Raw genomic sequence first — 18,029 nt, 5'->3', positions numbered from 1 at the left:
TAGGATTCAAATCCAAGGCAGCTGGCTTGTTCTAAAGTTCTTGAAAATGAAGGACTTGTTATATGTTGGGGTAAATGCCCAGTGTGGGAGAGATCCAGTGTGAGATGAGACCTTCTTCTGGGCTGTCACAACACCTGCATTGGGTTGTATCCAGAAACTGCCTGCCCTGCTGGTACCAGCTTTTTCACCTGGGTGCAACTGTGAGAAGTAGAGTAGCTAGTGTTCCATCTTCTCATCTTGACCTCAAACATTAGTGCTAAATTTATGTGAAATGAGTCACCAGCCCTATTTATTTGAGCCTAATTTTAAACCATTGTGAAGTGATACCTCAAGGTGATAAAGGGAAGAAATTAAACTGATAGCAGATACTAGATCTTCAAAAGTCTGAAAATGTTTGGATTTTTAATCATGTACATAATATATATACATGTTGATTTTCAATGATGCATACCTGGAACTTATATACTGTTGTAATACAGTATTACTTCAGTAAATTAATTTTAATAATTAAGCACATGTGTATTTTTAAAATATTAACAAAATGTAAATTAAACATTGAAAGCTTTTTGAAGGACTGAAAGATTCAAATAATATCAGACATTCATAAAATTATGATAGCGGGCTCTAGCCTAGCTGTATATTCAGAAGCAAATTTATGTATACAAGAGCTGAATGTAGGCCAGAGATGCAGGGCAGGGGTGGCAAGAGGCTTCACTGGAGACAGAGTAGAAAGCAGAACAGACAGATTGACCAAGTACACTGCTGAGGGGAGCAGCAGCGGAGACTTAGAGAGTCAGTGCCGCACCATGTGGGTCAGCTCCCTGGCAGGGGATCAAACTCATACTGCAGTGGCTGTGGGTAACTTCATAGTGCTGCATCATTTTCTAAAACTCTAGACCATTGCTTCATTGTTTTAACTGTAAACTCTTAGTTTAGGCGATCCCACTGTATCTTCAAAATCCCTATGCCTTATGCTGAACTTGTTATGTTGTATCTGTTTCTATTAATGATTCCACATTAGGATTCCTTTTTGTAGTGCTGTTGGTAAAGTCCTGGGGTGCATATCAGATTGCAGGAGTTTCTGCTTCCCACTCTGCAGGGTGAGAGCCACTGGGCAATGTGAAGTGGCAGTAGTTGCCACTGAGATACCCTCAGAGGTATCTACCCACTGAGATACCTTAACTTGAATGTCAGAATCGATTGGTCACATTCCAAAGAGAGTGTCAAAAGAAATGAAGGGGAAAACTGAAAATGTTTGTAGTGTGACTATACCTCTGGTTCTGCAATGTCCATTTGTTTATACTATGAATTGTGATAGCTTCTATCATTTCACCTGAATTCATAGATAATAATGTTTATGTTGTGGAGTATTTTTTAATGAAACTTTGAACATTTTTACATTATTGTTTATTTTTAAATTTTAGATTCCAGATGACCTGAGGAAGAGACTAAAGATAGAAATGCATTCAGTAGTCAGAATAACTCCAGTGGAAGTTATCCCTAAAATTCCAAGATCTCTAAAATTGCAACCTAGAGAAAACTTAGTGAGTTCAATTTATTTATTACAATTGCTTTAGATGTGTTGTAAAATTCTAGTTACTTTAGTTATAAGAATGTTGTATTTCCTTTTTGATAGAAAGGCAAAACAGTTTTTAGTTGTGGTAAAATATATATTTAATAAAATGTTTTAACCATTTTGAAGTGTAATTTAGTCATGTTAATTACATTCATAATGTTAGGCAACCATCACCATTGGTTCCAAAACTTACTGATGAAGAAACTCTGCCCATAAATAACTCCTTACTCCCCCAGCCTCTGATAATGTTTAATCTTGGTGTCTGACTTATTTCATGTAGCATTTTCTTGGTACATTCATGTTGTAACATATATTCGATCTTCATTCTTATTTATAACTAAATATTCCAGTTTTATGTATCACATTTTGCTTAACTGTTCATCTGTTGATGAACACCTGGCTTTTTCCTTTTGCCTGTTGTAAATAATGCTGCTTTGAATGTTGGTATATAAGTTATCTTTTCGATTCCATAGTAGGAATGGGATTACTGAGTCTTGGTAGTTCTGCATTTAACTTTTTGAGAAACCAAGAATATGTGATGTACGTTTTATATATGTATGATATAACAGTACAACTATGGGTAATTATGACTTTTGAGAAATTGATATTTTTTGCTGCATCCATATAATTTTAAAAAATCTTGCATGTTGTTTCTAATGTTTATAGTATTAGTATTATAACCTAAAAGAGTGCAAGTCTCTTTTACTTTTCTATTCTGTTTTTTGTTGTTGTTACATGGTATAGCAGGAAGTGAAGGATTAAGTAAACTTTAAAAATCCTTTTACTAGTGTATTATCAGTTCCAGTTTGGGTTGCCAGTACAATATGAAAAAATTATTGTACTGTGTGCTTCTAAAATTCCAAGCGTTTAATGCTTCTCTGATAATTTAGGTGGTACTCTAGGATCTCCAAGGACATCATGGTGGTCAGTATGTTATAGAAGAAGCAATTGAGCAGAGCTTTCTAGTTTATGTAACTTCAGATAAGATAACTTATATGAGTGGTGAAGAGGAAAAAAAATTGAATAAATGCACTTCCTTAACAATATTTCACTAAACACTTGATACATTGGCATGGGAGTGTATAATATCTCAATTTTGTCATAACTTTCTGGTCTTGATATTCTAGCTTGATTCCCAAACAAGAGAGAACAATAATGGATCTGTTTGAGATGTAACAGAACAGAGAACTATCTTCCTTTGCAAATATAATTTTTCCTCTGAATTTTTGTTACCCCTATTTTTAATTTCAAATAGGTTCAACACAATTTTAAGTTACATCTTTAAAAATTAGCAATGTTTTTCTCAGTTCTTCATACCTTTTCAAACAATATTAACATTCATTGAGCATATCAGCACTGTAACAACTTAATAGAATAAAAAGTCACTTGCAAATATAATGGATTTGTTTTTCTGTGTGCAAAGAACTTTGGAGAATTCAGAGGTGGTTAAGTGAGGATCTAGGCTTCCTTGTACTTTTTCATCAGCCATCCTTAGCTTATGACTCTCCTGCTCTTAGATGTAAGATGTTTGATTTACAACTAGCCACCACATCTACATTCCACAAAGGAAAGGCACAAGGCAGATTCTCCTTGCAAGATTTCTTTAACTTTTAGTTACGAGAATCCTTCCTAGGGGTTGGCTAGCGTGCATCCATATGTACATATATACAGCTCCAAGCTGGGATTTGAGAAGTTTTTTTTCTCCGCCTCTGTAGTTGAGAGGGAAGGCAGAATTGATCCAGTGACTATCAGTTGAAGTAAAGTGTTATATATATTACTTGACACAGAGAAAAAGAATGTTTGACTTTGCTACTTAGTAAATGTGTCTTCATGCTACTCATTGTACTACTCATTGTACTTGAATGTCAAATCCAGAATCTTTGCCTATAGAATGTGAACATCTGTCACTGAGCTTGTTTGGTAAGGTTTGTAAGATAAGGTGTTAAAATAGGAATGTTGAGGTTAGTTACTAGGACCATTAGTTACTGTTCTTTTCTTTGGCAGCCTAAAGACATAAGTGAAGAAGATATAAAAACGGTGTTCTATTCATGGTTACAGCAGTCTACCACTGTCACACTTCCTCTGATAATATCAGAGGAAGAATCGATTAAGCTTAGAATTAAAAATGGTAGGTGAATTTTATTTACTTTGGTATTTTTCCTATTGAAAAGACACAAAATATTTGTGTTTTTCCAAATTATCTGTGAACAAGAAATAAAAAATGATAAACAGTAAATTTTACATATCAAAAATGCCGTTATTGCAATTTTAGTAAATTTGATATTTAAAATCTTAAATTATTGCATCTCAACTTCAGTACTAATTCTGCATTTATTACTTTTCAATAGCGTTGAAAGAGTTTTCTCTGAATATAGCCCATTCTTTGGAAGAAGGAAAAGAAAAAAATATTTATCTGTTGAGTACCAATCTGCTACAGAAGACCACAATACAAGTAATTACATGCAACTGAATATTTAATGAAATATGTCACATGTGAGCAAAGTCTGACTTTACCTGTAATACCTTACATTATAATATGCATTAGAACTGGGGTTGGAAGAGTGAGGAATAACTTAATTTAAAATATTTTGTTCTGTAATATTGTTATCTAATAATATTTATCCTGAATTTAAAAATTACTGTGTCAACACTATTAAGTTTCAGGGATATGTTAATTGGCAAATAGATCATGATTTAAAATTCTTCTAGTATTAAAACAAAGGAAAAGTTAGGATTTTTAAAACATTCCTATTTTTATCTGCAGTTTTGCGTCACAACCCATATTTTGGCAATTCTTAAATTCTCAATTCTTCACAAATATTTTCCCATCACTTTTCTTCTAGAAATATTTTAGAAGTGGTCTTTTTAGAACATAGTGTTTTAATTAAGATATTCACAGTTGTGATTATAGAATTGAGGATGCTGTAGTTATTTTGAATTTCATTGGTTTGGAACAGTGTTTAAGACAGTTGAAGGAATATCATTCAGAGGGTTCATATAGAAGAGTTGTGATTGTAAAAGTGACACATATCAAATTGTAAATGGCTATATCTATAAAATGTTTTAAAGAGAAGAAATTCTTTATTGCTAATTGACCATAAATAGGTTTCTTGGATGAACAATTATTGTTGTCAAGACTATTTTAAAGGAATAATCTTGCATGCACAATGTATCTTCTTTTTTGGTGTAACAGAATCAGCAAATCAGTTTCCTGGGGCCAGAAAAAACAGGAAAAAGATATCACTTTGAAATGTAAATCTGATTTTTCCTTGCTACTATAGGTCCTTCTAGATCCTATGGTAAAAGAAGAAAACAGTGAGGAAATTGACTTTACTCTTCCTTTTTTAAAGCTGAACTGCTTGGGGTAAGAAGTTACAGCCAAACTCTAGCATGTTTAGAGACATGTCTTCACAGTTTTCTCTGGCAGGGTTTTTATGTATAAATATTTAAGTAGGTGTTACAGTCAGTGAACAGTTTCACTAATCATTAGTAGATACTTTTTCAAATCCCCTCTTTCCTCCCATGCTTTGGTTTCTTCCCACCGCCTTGTCCTCTTAGGTAACTAAGTCTGAAGATTATTTTGAAGTTTTCTTTGATAATTTATTTGTGAGAAGAAATCAACAAGAATGACCTGGATCAATTGTGCTTGAATAAAATCATAATTCTTAGAACAATAAACATTTTTTTCAATCAAATCTAAAAATATTAATTGAATGTGAAAAATATTTCAAATTAAGTTATTCCTTCACTTTTGTCAGTGTATAATTGGGATTGAGCTTTTCTCAATTTATGAGACAAAAATCTGAAAGAACCTCCTCTAATGTTCTTTATCTTTAATAAAGGAAGTATGAGACTCTCATGTCAACATTACCTCTTAGAATTCTTCATAGAGGTTTTGGCAGAGATAGCAGTAGTGACTTGCTTTCCTATAATAAGTTGTGTATAATCTTTAAATGTTCACTGAAACGATTAAGCTATAAAGCAACAATGTTTAAATATGCCACAAGCATATATAAAGTCTTTTTAGTATAAACTCTAATTTTAGAAATTTATGATTTTTTTTCTGTTAGCAGCAATAAGTCAATAAGGAAGGTAGATTAAAGTTCATGTTTGTGTAATCCACAGCTTAAAAGTGAATTTGAAATATACTGTTAAAAGAGGAAATAAGTCCAGTTATTGTTACCATTTCAAAAGTTCCCATTCATGATTATATTGATTATCTAACCAAAAATCATTTTGTAAGGGGAATTTGTGTGTTATGACAAATTCCTGGGAGAGTGTTTATCAGGGCAGAAGTTTTGTTACAGCACATGTTTGAAAGAGATACAATTAATTTTAACCAATTTGATATCAATACTCTTTCAAATGAGGGAGAATGTTCAATACTTTACTCTTTCAAAAATCATTAATTAGTCTGGGAAGGGAAGTTTCAGAATGTTGTACAGCTAAATTTTACCCTGCTTCACTGTTTTATCATATTACAATTTATTTTGCAGAGGAGTGAGTATCTTAGGCACTTCCTCCATGGAGCATATCACTCATAGCCTCTTGGGACGGCCTTTGTCTCGGCAGCTGATGGCCCTTGTGGCAGGACTGAGGAATGGGGCCCTTTTGCTCACAGGAGAAAAAGTATGTGTGGTTTAAATGTGCTTGTATTCACTAACTAGTAACTTCTAATTCCTTCCTTTTTGGGTTTGGTCATCTATTATATGTATTAATTTATATGACTATGGTTATTTTTTTAGGGTGTTGACAGGCTTTCTGTATGGTGAATAAGTCTTGCATACCTGTAGTAAATTCTATTTTATCCAGGTGTTTTATTCTTTTTATATTTGGTTGAGTTCTGTTTGCTAATGTCTGGCTGAGGATTCTTGTATCTAAGTTTATGAGTGGTATTGCTCCCCTCCCTGTCTCTGGTGAATCCTCTCTCCCCTCCAACCCTGCATTTCTGGCCTGTGCCTGAGCTCTTATATACATAAATAAGTTTTTTTTTTTAAAGCTAATGTTAATTTAAGATAATAGGGAGGTGTGTAATAATTTTTTCCCAGAAAAATTATTTTGTATAGCACAAATAAAATGAAGCATTTTTTTTTAAAGATTTATTTATTTATGCATACAGAACTGGAGTACAAGCCAGAGGTACAGGGCCAGTGAGAGTGGGGAGCAGAACAGGCAGATCGACAAAGTACACTGCTGAGGGGAGCAGCGGGTGGATCAGGAGAGGTCTGCCACGCCATGTGGATCACCTCAGGGCAGGGATCAAACTCATGCTGAAGTGGCTTTAGCTTCTTAGTGTTGTGTTTTAACCTGCTACGCCACCAGGGAGGGCCCAGAAGCATTTTTAAAGGTAAAAGATTTAAATCTTGACTGTTTCAATCAACAAATAGAATGTAAACATCTAATTTGTTTTGTACAATCCATGCACAATTAATAAACATAGGATTCAGCTAACTTCTAGCAGCTTATAAGAAAAGTTCTAGGGTGTTAAATCAGTATAGAATTGTAATGCTTTCATAAAGGCAAACTGAACTTTCCCATCACTGAATAACATTAAAAATCATGTCTTAAGAATTATTTCTTGAGTGGCTAGAAAATAATTCTTTTCCAGTCATCCTGCAGTGCCATCTTAGAACCTCCTGAATCCAGATATTTACTCCTTCTGAATGTCACAATGTCAGCCCTCATAATGTGGTCTAGAGTTTAAGGGATTTATTACCCCCCACACATTTTATTGAGATATAATTGACATCAAACATTTTAGAATATCTACTTAATTGATGAGACCGAATCTTGCTGGTTGCCACAGTTCTGTGACTGACTTGACTGAGAATTCTTAAGAAGCAATTTTTTTTCTAGGGATGTGGAAAATCAACTTTAGCCAAGGCAATCTGTAAAGAAGCATTTGACATATTCGATGCCTATGTGGAGATAGTAGACTGTAAGGTCTTACGAGGTATGAATATGATTAATACTCTATTTTGTTATAAATCATCTGAAATTCTCTATGGAATAAGGGTAAGTATAAATAAATTCAGAATTTATTGCATGTTTATTTCTTCAGTTTTATGGAATTGAGCACTTTACTATATCCTCGGAAGCTGTGTAAATGATAAAAAAAAAAATTACAGTGGTTGGTATATTAAAATAGCGATTGAATTTTCAGTGTTAAATCCGTATAGAACTGTAATGCTTTCATAAAGGCAACCTGAACTGAATAACATTAAAAATCATTTCATGTCTTCAAAATTAAGGAAAAAGGCTTGAAAACATACAGAAAGCCCTAGAGGCAGCTTTCTCAGAGGCAGCATGGAGGCAGCCGTCTGTCGTTATGTTGGATGACCTGGATCTCCTTGCTGGCCTGCCTGCTCTCCCGGAACAAGAGCGTGGTCCTGATGCTGTGCAGAGCCAAAGGCTGGCATGTGGTAACACATCTGCTCACTGACTTGCGGCTTTTTTCCTTTTGTCAGACAGCATTTGTAATCGTGATGGTAAATCTTCTCTCATCGGGGAATACAATTTAACCTATTTTGTGTTGCTTTTGAGGCCTCTGTAGCATTCTTCAGATCTCCTTTATTGCAGCAAATTTGGTTAGGGTAAGAGCAGTGTGAAAATTTTACAATTTTATTATTAGTCTTTTTAGGACTTTTTTCCTAAACTTTGTAGAAATTGTTCAGTTATACAGGTTTATGCTTCAGTTATACAGATTTATTCATTCATACTTTTGCACAGTCTGTATTCTCAAAGTCTAGATGATTGAAGAGAAGTAAACACATTTTTAGCACTAAATAGAAGTAAACACATTTTTAGCACTAAATATGGCTATAATAATGATAGCTCTTCTGTGTTGGGTGTCTTCTCTGGGCTAGAAATTGCTTTGTACTCTATATCCAGGTACTCTTCTGGTTTTACAGGTGACTAAATGAATTTTCAAAAAGCCTAACTTGACCAGGCTGACACACTAGGAGGCGGTAGGATAGGTTATGCTCACATTGTCCCTAGGCTGTGATAGATAGTTTTAGGGGTGCGCATCTATCAGGGAAGGCTTTTTTGAGTTGATGAGATCAGTTTTGATGGAGGAGAAATTGTGAAGCAGCTTTCTGCTAATGAAGAAGCAAGGTAAGTGTGTTCCATAGGCAAAGGCATCGATGTACAGACAATAATGATAGGGAATATTCCACAGACCGGAGCTTACAGTTTGAGAAGATTATGGTGAGGGGGCAGCTGGATGATTTGGCAGCTGGATGATTTGGCTGCTCCAAGATCATTGGAAGCTGAAATAGATTACAGAATGCAACTGTGGTGGCTTGGGTTATATTATAAACTACAGTTGATTTCAAATTTTGAATCTTAACAGCATCTGCAAGACTTATTAGTGTTTTAAGAGAATGCTTCAAATTTCTAGGTTGGTAGTCAGATACACTTTTTTTTTTTTTTTTAAAGATTTATTTATTTATTCATACAGAACTGGGGTACAGGCCAGAGGCTCAGGGGCGGTGAGAGGCTTCACCAGAGACAGAGTGGGGAGCAGAACAGGCAGATTGACGAAGTACACTGCTGAGGGAAGCAGCGGGCGGGTCAGGAGAGATCTGGCTCGCCATGTGGTCTCCTCCGGGGCAGGCGGCAGGCGGGAATCGAACTCATGCGGAAGTGGCTTCAGATTCTCAGTGCTGCGCTTTAACCCGCTGCGCCACCAGGGAGGGCCAGATACACTTTTTTTTTAAAGATTTATTTATGCATACAGAACTGGGGTACAGGCCAGAGGCTCGGGGCGGTGAGAGGCTTCACCAGAGACAGAGTGGGGAGCAAAACAGGCAGATCAACGAAGTACACTGCTGAGGGGAGCAGCGGGCGGGTCAGGAGAGGTCTGCCACGCCATGTGGCCACCTCTGGGGCAGGCGGGAATTGAACTCATGTGGAAGTGGCTTTAGCTTCTCAGTGCAGTGCTTTAACCCGCTGCGCCACCAGGGAGGGCCCCAGATACATATTTTTAATGCCTATTTCCACCCCATCCTTCTCATACCAACCAAACTGCTATATTTTGGGTAGAAAGAGATTGTTCAGGTAGTCATAGGAATATATGCTGTATTTAATTTAACAGAACACAGGGCCCTCCCTGGTGGCACAGCGGGTTAAAGCACAGCATTATAAGCTAGCTGCAGCCACCTCTGCAAGTTTGGTCCCCGGCCCCAGAGGTGACCCACATGGCGCAGCAGATCTCTCCTATATCACCCACTCTGCTCCCCTCAGCAGCGTACTTCATCATTCTGCCTGTTCTACTCCCAGCTCTCTCTCTGGTGAATCTTCCCACTGCCCCTGTACCTTTGGTCTGCACCTCACTTCTGTGTGCATAAATAAATAAATCTTAAAAAAAAAAAAACAAAAGAATTAATAGAACACAATACGGAAATTCATCACCCTTCTATAATATTTGAGATTCTTTCTGATTTATAAGATCCAGAGTAGGAACCTCTCTAGCCAGTGCTCTGAATTACAGAGTTTGTATTGCCTCCATCAGGTTGATTATAGGCTGACCAATATTAGCTCTGTGATAAATAAGGAATAAAAATTTAATTTTTAAAATAAAAAGTCATCCTTACCGTCAATTCTAGATGATTTTTTGATGAATATATAATTTTGCAATTTCATGTTTATATTTACTAAGCTTTTACCCTGAATTGTTTAATTCTAGCTTTGAATGATGTACTGAAAGAATTTATTTCCATGGGAAGCTTGGTTGCACTGATTGCTACAAGCCAATCTCAACATTCTCTACATCCTCTACTTGTTTCAGCTCAAGGAGTTCACATATTTCAGTGTATCCAACATATTCAGCCACCTGATCAGGTAACACACTACTTGTAAAAATTTTTGAAGTATGTCCTCTTTATAGAAATTATCTTTTATTAATGATTTATGGCTTTAAATTTGTTTATGTAAGTGGTCTAAGGATGTTTAAAAAGTTGACATGTGGATGTTACACTAGGTACACAATTTTCTTTTATAACCATCTGAAATACTACTGTGTATTTTCCAAGAAATAGCATTTTGAAAAAACTTTCCTTCTTTAATAAAGTTTATTTTTAATTTCTTTACAAAGAAAGAAGCCCTAAAGATTCTAAACTGCTTCACTTGCCATTGGTGAAATCTATGAATAAGTCAAGGAACTTTTTTTTTTTCAGCTTTATTGAGGCAAAATTGACAAATGAAATTGTGTACATTTAAAGTGTCTAACTTGATAAATTGATAAACATATATTGTGAAGTATTTACCAAAAATCAAGTTAACACATCTATCAACTCACCTAGTGATTTTAGTATTTTTTGTTAATGAGAAAGAATAGAGAGAAATGTAAATAGATGTCTTAAAAATTTGGTAAACTTTTTTTTTTTTTTTTAACCAACACATAGTCCCCTCTGGGGATTGATGCTTATGTGGCACAGAGCTCAAAGAAGTGTGTTCCAGGGCATCAGGCACATTTAAGTTTTTTGTTTAAAAGTTTCGCCTAGAAGCTATCATACATATTCATACCTTGTGCTAAATAAGTTATTGAAGAACAAAAGTACACCTATAAAGCCACTATTTAAGTGTACAATTTGACCAGTTTTAACAAATGTATATGTCCACCATGATACCACCATCTCAGTTTCACTGTGTATTCCATTACTTCTAGAAGTTTCCCGCTGTCCTTCCCTCAGACACCACTGGTCTTTCTTTCGCTATGTATTATGTCACCTTGATTTTTATTGATACATATTAGAATTTATAGTTAAGTAAAATAAGAAATTTTAATTTCTTTTCTTTAGGAGCAAAGAAGTGAAATTCTGTATAATGTAATAAAAAACAAACTGGGCTGTGATATAAACCAGTTTACTGATCTTGACCTGCAACGTATAGCTAAAGAAACAGAAGGGTTTGTGGCTAGAGATTTTACAGTCCTTGTGGATCGAGCCATACATTCTCACCTTTCTCATCAGAATATATCTACCAGGGAAGGTATGTGCACCATTAAACTTGAGCACTCCCTGGTGGCGCAGCGTGTTAGGACGCAGCACGGCAAGCTGGCCACAGCTGCTTCAGTGCGAATTAGACCCCTGGCCCTGGAGGAGATCCACATGGCGCAGCAGACTTCTCCTGACCCGCCTACTGCTCCCCTCAGCAGTGTACTTCATCATTCAGTCGGCCTGTTCTGCTCCCCACTCTGTCTCTGGTGAAGCCTCTCACCCTCCGCATCTCTGGCTTATACCCCAGTTCTGCATGAATAAATAAATCTTTAAAAAAAAAATCAAAACTTAAAATCTTTTTTGCTTTCCAAAAGTAAGTATTTGAGTAGAATATGACCTCTCTAGCTGAGATGAGGTCATGTTATGAAAATTCCAATACACTTTCCTCCCTGGTGGTGCAAGGGGTTAAGTCTCAGCACTGTGAAGCTATCTGCAGCCACTACAGTACAAATTCTATCCCCAGCCAGGGAGGTGACCCACATGGCACAGCAGACATCTCTTGTCTGGTCCACTGCTCCCCTCAGCAGTGTATTTCAGTCAGTCCTCCTGTTCTGCTCCTCACTCTGTCTCTGGTGAATCCTTTCAGTGCCCCATATCTCTGTCCTACACCCTAGCTCTTGTATGTGTAAATAAATACATCTTTTAAAAAGTTCTTGTACAGTTAGATTTCTAAAAAAGTTTTGTTTACTTTTAAACAGAATTAGTTTTAACAACATTAGACTTCCAAAAGGCTCTCCAAGGATTTATTCCTGCATCTCTACGAAACGTTAACCTGCATAAGCCTAGGGACCTGAGCTGGGATAAGATTGGTGGATTACATGAAGTTCGGCAGATACTCGTGGATACTATCCAGTTACCAGCTAAGGTACCTTAAAAAAAAGGAACTGTTTGCTCTCAAAAAAAAAAAAAAAACCCACTGAATCATTGACTTCAGCTTTATGGTGACTTGCTTAACCTCAGTTTTTCACTGAGTTACCAAATAAATGTTAGTTTGATACTCTCATAGATTTAAAGTATTTTTTAAAATTCCTTGTCCATAGAAGTTTATAATAAGTATTTTTTTATTTGAATTTCACAGTTCTTGTGTTGAAATTTGAATAGGAAAAAAAAAAGGCGGAAGAGTCAGCTAGGGCCATAAAGCTAATGGATTAAGCCAGATATCCATACTCAGGGTAGGCTGGAAAAGCAGAGTTATACTGGTCTAGGCAGATAACAGGATCAAGAGGGGGCAAGAATAGAAGATCAGAAGGTAGTGTTAAGGGAATTGGTGGGTTAGTATTTGCATTAGAGACCTGAGAGATAAAATCACTGCATGAAATCCAGGACACAGGCCAAGAAGTAAGGAGATGGGTATAAGGACTTCTGCTACAGGTACTGGGTGGCAGGCACTGGAGGCTGCAGAAGGGGCCTGCAGCTCATTACCACTGCGTTGAGTGACAGAATGGGCATGGAGGCACTTGTCAGCTGGGCCGTGATCCCAAACGCTGGATGGGCACCAGGTATTCGTAGCCAGAGGCAAAATCACTGACTTTGGGGTGTCCCTCAGATTAGGATCAAGGTAGAAGTGAAGTAGTTGTTTTATCAGCAGGTGGAGTTAAATAGGCATAAAAGTAGAGACAAGATTTGCTTAACAGTAAGGTTACCTGATGTTTCTTGCTCTGTGAGAAGCAGATGGTTTGGAAATAATTTAAAGTGTTGATCACTTATTTAGCATGGAGACTTTACTGCTGTTATTATACATGCTTATCTAGTACTTTCTTTGGATATATTTGAGTACATGTAGCTGTCATAATTGGCTGCAAACTATACAAATAGAAGGTGCTGTACTTGTTAAAAAGGTTGTTTTTTATTTTATTGATATAGTACTTTTATAATTTATTTTTAAAGAAAGAAAAATGAAAGAGTCTGCGTTATATGCATTTTTGTACATATTTCTTAGCCCAAATGGGGGAAAAAAATTTGTGGTAGCTCCTGTGAATAAATTATTTTAAGTAGGAATTTTATATCCTATTGTACTGTTAATTTAAAGGTAGCAGTTATTATAAAGTAAATGCTTTCTTCTATACATTGATCTTTGTTCTCTTGGTCATTTGTTTTATACTTGAGCTTTGTCATATTTCTGTATTTTTCAGTACCCAGAATTATTTGCAAATTTGCCCATACGACAGAGAACAGGTGTATTGTTGTATGGTCCTCCTGGAACAGGAAAAACCTTATTAGCTGGAGTAATTGCACGAGAGAGTGGAATGAACTTTATTAGTGTCAAGGTATGTTTTGCATTTATCTTTCCTTTTTAATTAAGATGAAAGTTATATCATTAACATTTTAAATGTACCATTCAGTGGCATGACTGCATTTACAATGTGGTGTGACCACCACTTCTCCAGCTCCAAAACTTTTCATCCCATTTCCTGTCCTTCCATCCTCTGGCAGCCAACCCTGATCTGCTTTCTAGCTCTATGGATTTGCCTGTTCTGGATGTTTCATATAAAGGGAATCCTGGAATGTGTCTCTTTTCCATCTGACATCTTTTAATTTAGTATACTGTTACCTAAGTTGAAGTGTGTGTCAGTACTTCATTCCTTTTGAAGGCTAACTGATATTTTATTGTAAGGATGTGTTATAATGTGTCCATGCATACTGGGGTGGATAATTGGAATGTTTCCATCTTTTGCCATTATGAATAATGATGCTGTAAATATTTGTGTACAAACACAAATCTTTACGTATTGTAAATCAAATTTTATGTAGTCATAAAAGAGCAAATTATACTTGGAGAAAGAAAACCTAGATACTGGATACCATACTGAGGGGGAAAGCTGCGGTTTTATAATGGTTTGGTTATTTGTTGGGCCTGAAGTTTTTTCAGATATAGTCAGTTAATTAAGGGAAGTGCTAGCAGGTCATTTTGGGAATACTGAGAATTCTGTTACTGGTATTCATTACGGTCTGGGCTCCATGTTGTAGTTCCGACTCCAGCACCTTAGCCGTATTAGTCTTGAAAAGCAGCCTAAAAAGTGATTGAATTTCAAAAAAAAAAAAGGAAGCCTTATTTAACTTGGTTTGTTATCTGAAAGCCACTTTAGTAATTTCTCTTTGGATTATGTATCACCTTTTTTAATCACATGATATTTTTGTAAACTGGTTATACATGTGTGTTTTGGTAATGATGGAGAAAAACTAAAATTTCATGATACTTCCTACTTTTTTTGGAATCTGAGGTAATGATGACATACTCCTTTCTGTCACCAGAATGTAGTTTTAACAATTCAAAAAAACCTTATTTTCAAGACTAAAGCTTGTGAGTATATGGGACATCTTACCCACTTTAATAAATATTTAAGTTGCAATTTATAGAGTTGTCAGTGAAGAGATTTAAGTAGAGCATCTGGTGGGTCATAGTGGATCTTAAGAGGTATGCATCCAACACAGGGACCTTTCACTAGTACCAGCATGCTGCCTTGTGCCATCCTTGAAAAGTTCTATGTTGAGGAAACCTAATTAAATACTATTATATTAGTAGATATCTAGGTAGTTGGATATTAGAAATTCTTTATTTTGGTCCCATATCTTGATCAGTTATTGGGCTTTCCACAGTAGTAAAGTTTCATAGTAGAACACTTGGGAGGGGCCTGTTCATTTTTTTTTTTTTTTTAATGCCAATGTAAAACATGCCATGAGACTAATCTCATGGCTGATTTTACTACATGTAGTAAAGTTTCATACAGTTGACTTTTAGGAAAGATGACATACTCAAATTCAGTATACATAAATTGGTGTCATCACTGAAGATTTTGATTAGTATTTCATGTCTCATTACGTATTTTTTTCAAGTCACCAAATTGTGGTAGAACTTTTCCCCTTTTAAAATTACTAAATAAATAATTATTCAGGACATGTTTTGCACTGGCTACTGTTTTTGGCACTGGGACTTCAGCAGTGAACAAAACTGGCTTTATGGAGCTACACTGTATGAGTGGAGAAACAGTAAAGAGATGCAATAAATATATAATACATTTTCAGGTAGTGTGAAGGAAGACAAGCAGGATAAGGAGGCGTAGAGTAACAAGAGTGGGTCATAGATTGGCTCGTCAGGTGAGGCCTTTTGGGTATGTGACGTTTGTGAACTTAAATGAAATGAAGGTAAATACCAAACATAAAATTTTTGGTTTATTTATTCCAATATACACATTAATTTTTAAAACATATCTAAGACACATTGCATTTTAACCATATTAAAAGTTTTCCATGATTGCATTTAGACTTCATAAGAACTATATTTTGTTTTAAAATTTTATCTTAATTCTAATTAATTTAATTTTACCTAATAGGGGCCAGAGTTACTCAGCAAATATATTGGAGCAAGTGAACAAGCAGTTCGGGATATTTTTATTAGGTTGGTTTTTTAAGTAACCTTATGACTATTATTGACTAGTCACTGCTGTTTGGTATTCACTTGTTGTTAAAGAATGGATGTTGAAACCTGTGATTTATGTGAATAAGCTAGAGAACAAAGGTTCTAAAATTCACTAAATTCCTCTTTAAAAGTACATTTTTTTTAATATTTTGGAAATGACAATGTAAGTATAAATGTTGAAAGTGTCATCAGAAGTGATTACTCAAAGGAATCTTGAAGTAAATATGTGAAGTATGTAATTATTCCAATTTGTCATTCCTAAATTAAGATTACATGTGACCAACTTAGAATAGGTGTTAATATTTTAATAATGAAAGGTTATTTAAGCGTCCTTAAATTGAAAAGCTATTTTGTTTCAGTCTTCTAAAATTTTATTGTAAAATATGTGGTTAGAATATATAAAATGGGGCCCTTTCTGGTGGTACAGCTGATTAAGGCACAGCTACTTCTGTGTGAATTCCATCCCCCGCCAGGGAGCTGACCCACATGGCGTGGCAGACCTCGCCTGTCCCACCCGCTGCTCCTCAACAGTACATTTCAGTAGATTTGCCTGTTCTGCTCCTCACTCTGTCCCTGGTGAATCATCTCACTGCCCCTGTACCCCAGTTCTGTATGCATAAATTAATCTTTTTTAAAAATACATGAAATGAAGGCCCTCCTTGGTGGCGTAGCGGGTTAAAGAACAACACTGAGAAGCTAAAGCCACTTCCGCATGAGTTCGATTCCCGCCTGCCCTGGAGGAGACCACATGGCGTGGCAGACCTCTCCTGACCCGTCCGCTGCTCCCCTCAGCAGTACACTTCATCCATCTGCCTGTTCTGCTCCCACTCTGTCTCTGGTGAAGCCTCTCACCACCCCTGCACCTCTGGCCTGTACCCCAGTTCTGTATGCATAAATAAATAAATCTTTAAAAAAAAAATACATGAAATGAATTCTTGTATATCAGCCTCCCATTGGGAGCCATTATTATGGATTAAGTCAACACATATTGACAAAAGGTTCAATCTACCAGGAAAATATTAAAATTCTAAAAGTTTGTTGTACTTAATGGGAAAACCTTAAAATATTAAAGAAAAAATTGACACAATAGTAAGCAGAATTTACAAATCCCTTCGTAGTGGGGAATTGACAGTTTTCAGTAGTTAGCTTGAGACCAAGAAAAAAAGTAGATTTAAATAAATATATATATTCACCAAATACATGTATCAGGCAAACCCTGAAGACCAATTTCAAAAATATGAAATTTTTTTTGTTCTTAGAGCTCAGGCTGCAAAGCCTTGCATTCTTTTCTTTGATGAATTTGAATCGATTGCTCCTCGAAGAGGCCACGATAACACAGGAGTTACAGACCGAGTAGTTAACCAGCTGCTGACTCAGTTGGATGGAGTCGAAGGCTTACAGGGTAATAATAATTGTAAATGCAGAAAGTCTTGTTGTAAAAGAATTTCTTCAGGATTTTGTAAGTTCTTTTTTTTCCTCCTCCAGGTGTTTATGTTTTGGCTGCTACTAGTCGCCCTGACCTCATTGACCCTGCTTTGCTCAGGCCTGGTCGACTAGATAAATGTGTATACTGTCCTCCTCCTGATCAGGTAGGTGACAAGTTCAGACTTAGAGTCCTAAATCCAACAAATGCTACATTCTTGTGGACTTTATATCTCCCATGAAAATAATTCTGAATTAGATATAAAGCCTCTCTTTCCATGCAAGTCTAAAATCTTTACAGTATTTCAGTGTTGGTCAGCTGGAAAACAGGTAGTAAACCTAAAGTAAAGTACTATGCATCTGCATTCTTATGTTCAGAGATCACACAACTCATTGTCCTGACAAAAGACTGATGGAGAATCAAGTATGTGAATAGTGAGCATTGGGACAGGTTCTGTAGATACTGGTTTTCATTGTTCTTAATCCACTTTTATTCCAACTCTTGTACCCAAATTCAGGTATTAATAAATAAGTAAAAGAAAATATTTGAATATTCGAAGTATAAAATACATACTAAGTTATTTTAATTTTACTTTCTTGCTCAAATCTAGAA

General features: G+C 35.9%; 1 protein-coding gene across 1 annotated transcript in view; it reads left to right on the top strand.

Moving 5' to 3' along the window:
* The window catches only part of PEX1 (peroxisomal biogenesis factor 1), a 53,185-nt gene that overhangs the window by 21,736 nt on the left and 13,420 nt on the right, over positions 1–18,029 (top strand). Inside the window, exons 6-19 of the mRNA XM_004676678.2 lie at positions 1,425–1,544; positions 3,581–3,704; positions 3,925–4,028; positions 4,858–4,940; positions 6,073–6,205; positions 7,433–7,529; positions 7,828–7,998; positions 10,266–10,420; positions 11,380–11,569; positions 12,276–12,442; positions 13,710–13,844; positions 15,909–15,973; positions 17,254–17,396; positions 17,480–17,583. Coding sequence (XP_004676735.1) covers positions 1,425–1,544; positions 3,581–3,704; positions 3,925–4,028; positions 4,858–4,940; positions 6,073–6,205; positions 7,433–7,529; positions 7,828–7,998; positions 10,266–10,420; positions 11,380–11,569; positions 12,276–12,442; positions 13,710–13,844; positions 15,909–15,973; positions 17,254–17,396; positions 17,480–17,583 — 1,791 coding nt within the window. The remainder of the gene's footprint in view (positions 1–1,424; positions 1,545–3,580; positions 3,705–3,924; positions 4,029–4,857; positions 4,941–6,072; positions 6,206–7,432; positions 7,530–7,827; positions 7,999–10,265; positions 10,421–11,379; positions 11,570–12,275; positions 12,443–13,709; positions 13,845–15,908; positions 15,974–17,253; positions 17,397–17,479; positions 17,584–18,029) is intronic.

Source organism: Condylura cristata, unplaced genomic scaffold (assembly GCF_000260355.1).
Source record: "Condylura cristata isolate star-nosed mole 26May11 unplaced genomic scaffold, ConCri1.0 scaffold00005, whole genome shotgun sequence".
NCBI classification, from domain to species: Eukaryota; Metazoa; Chordata; class Mammalia; order Eulipotyphla; family Talpidae; genus Condylura; species Condylura cristata.
This window is presented reverse-complemented; position numbering and strand designations above follow the sequence as displayed.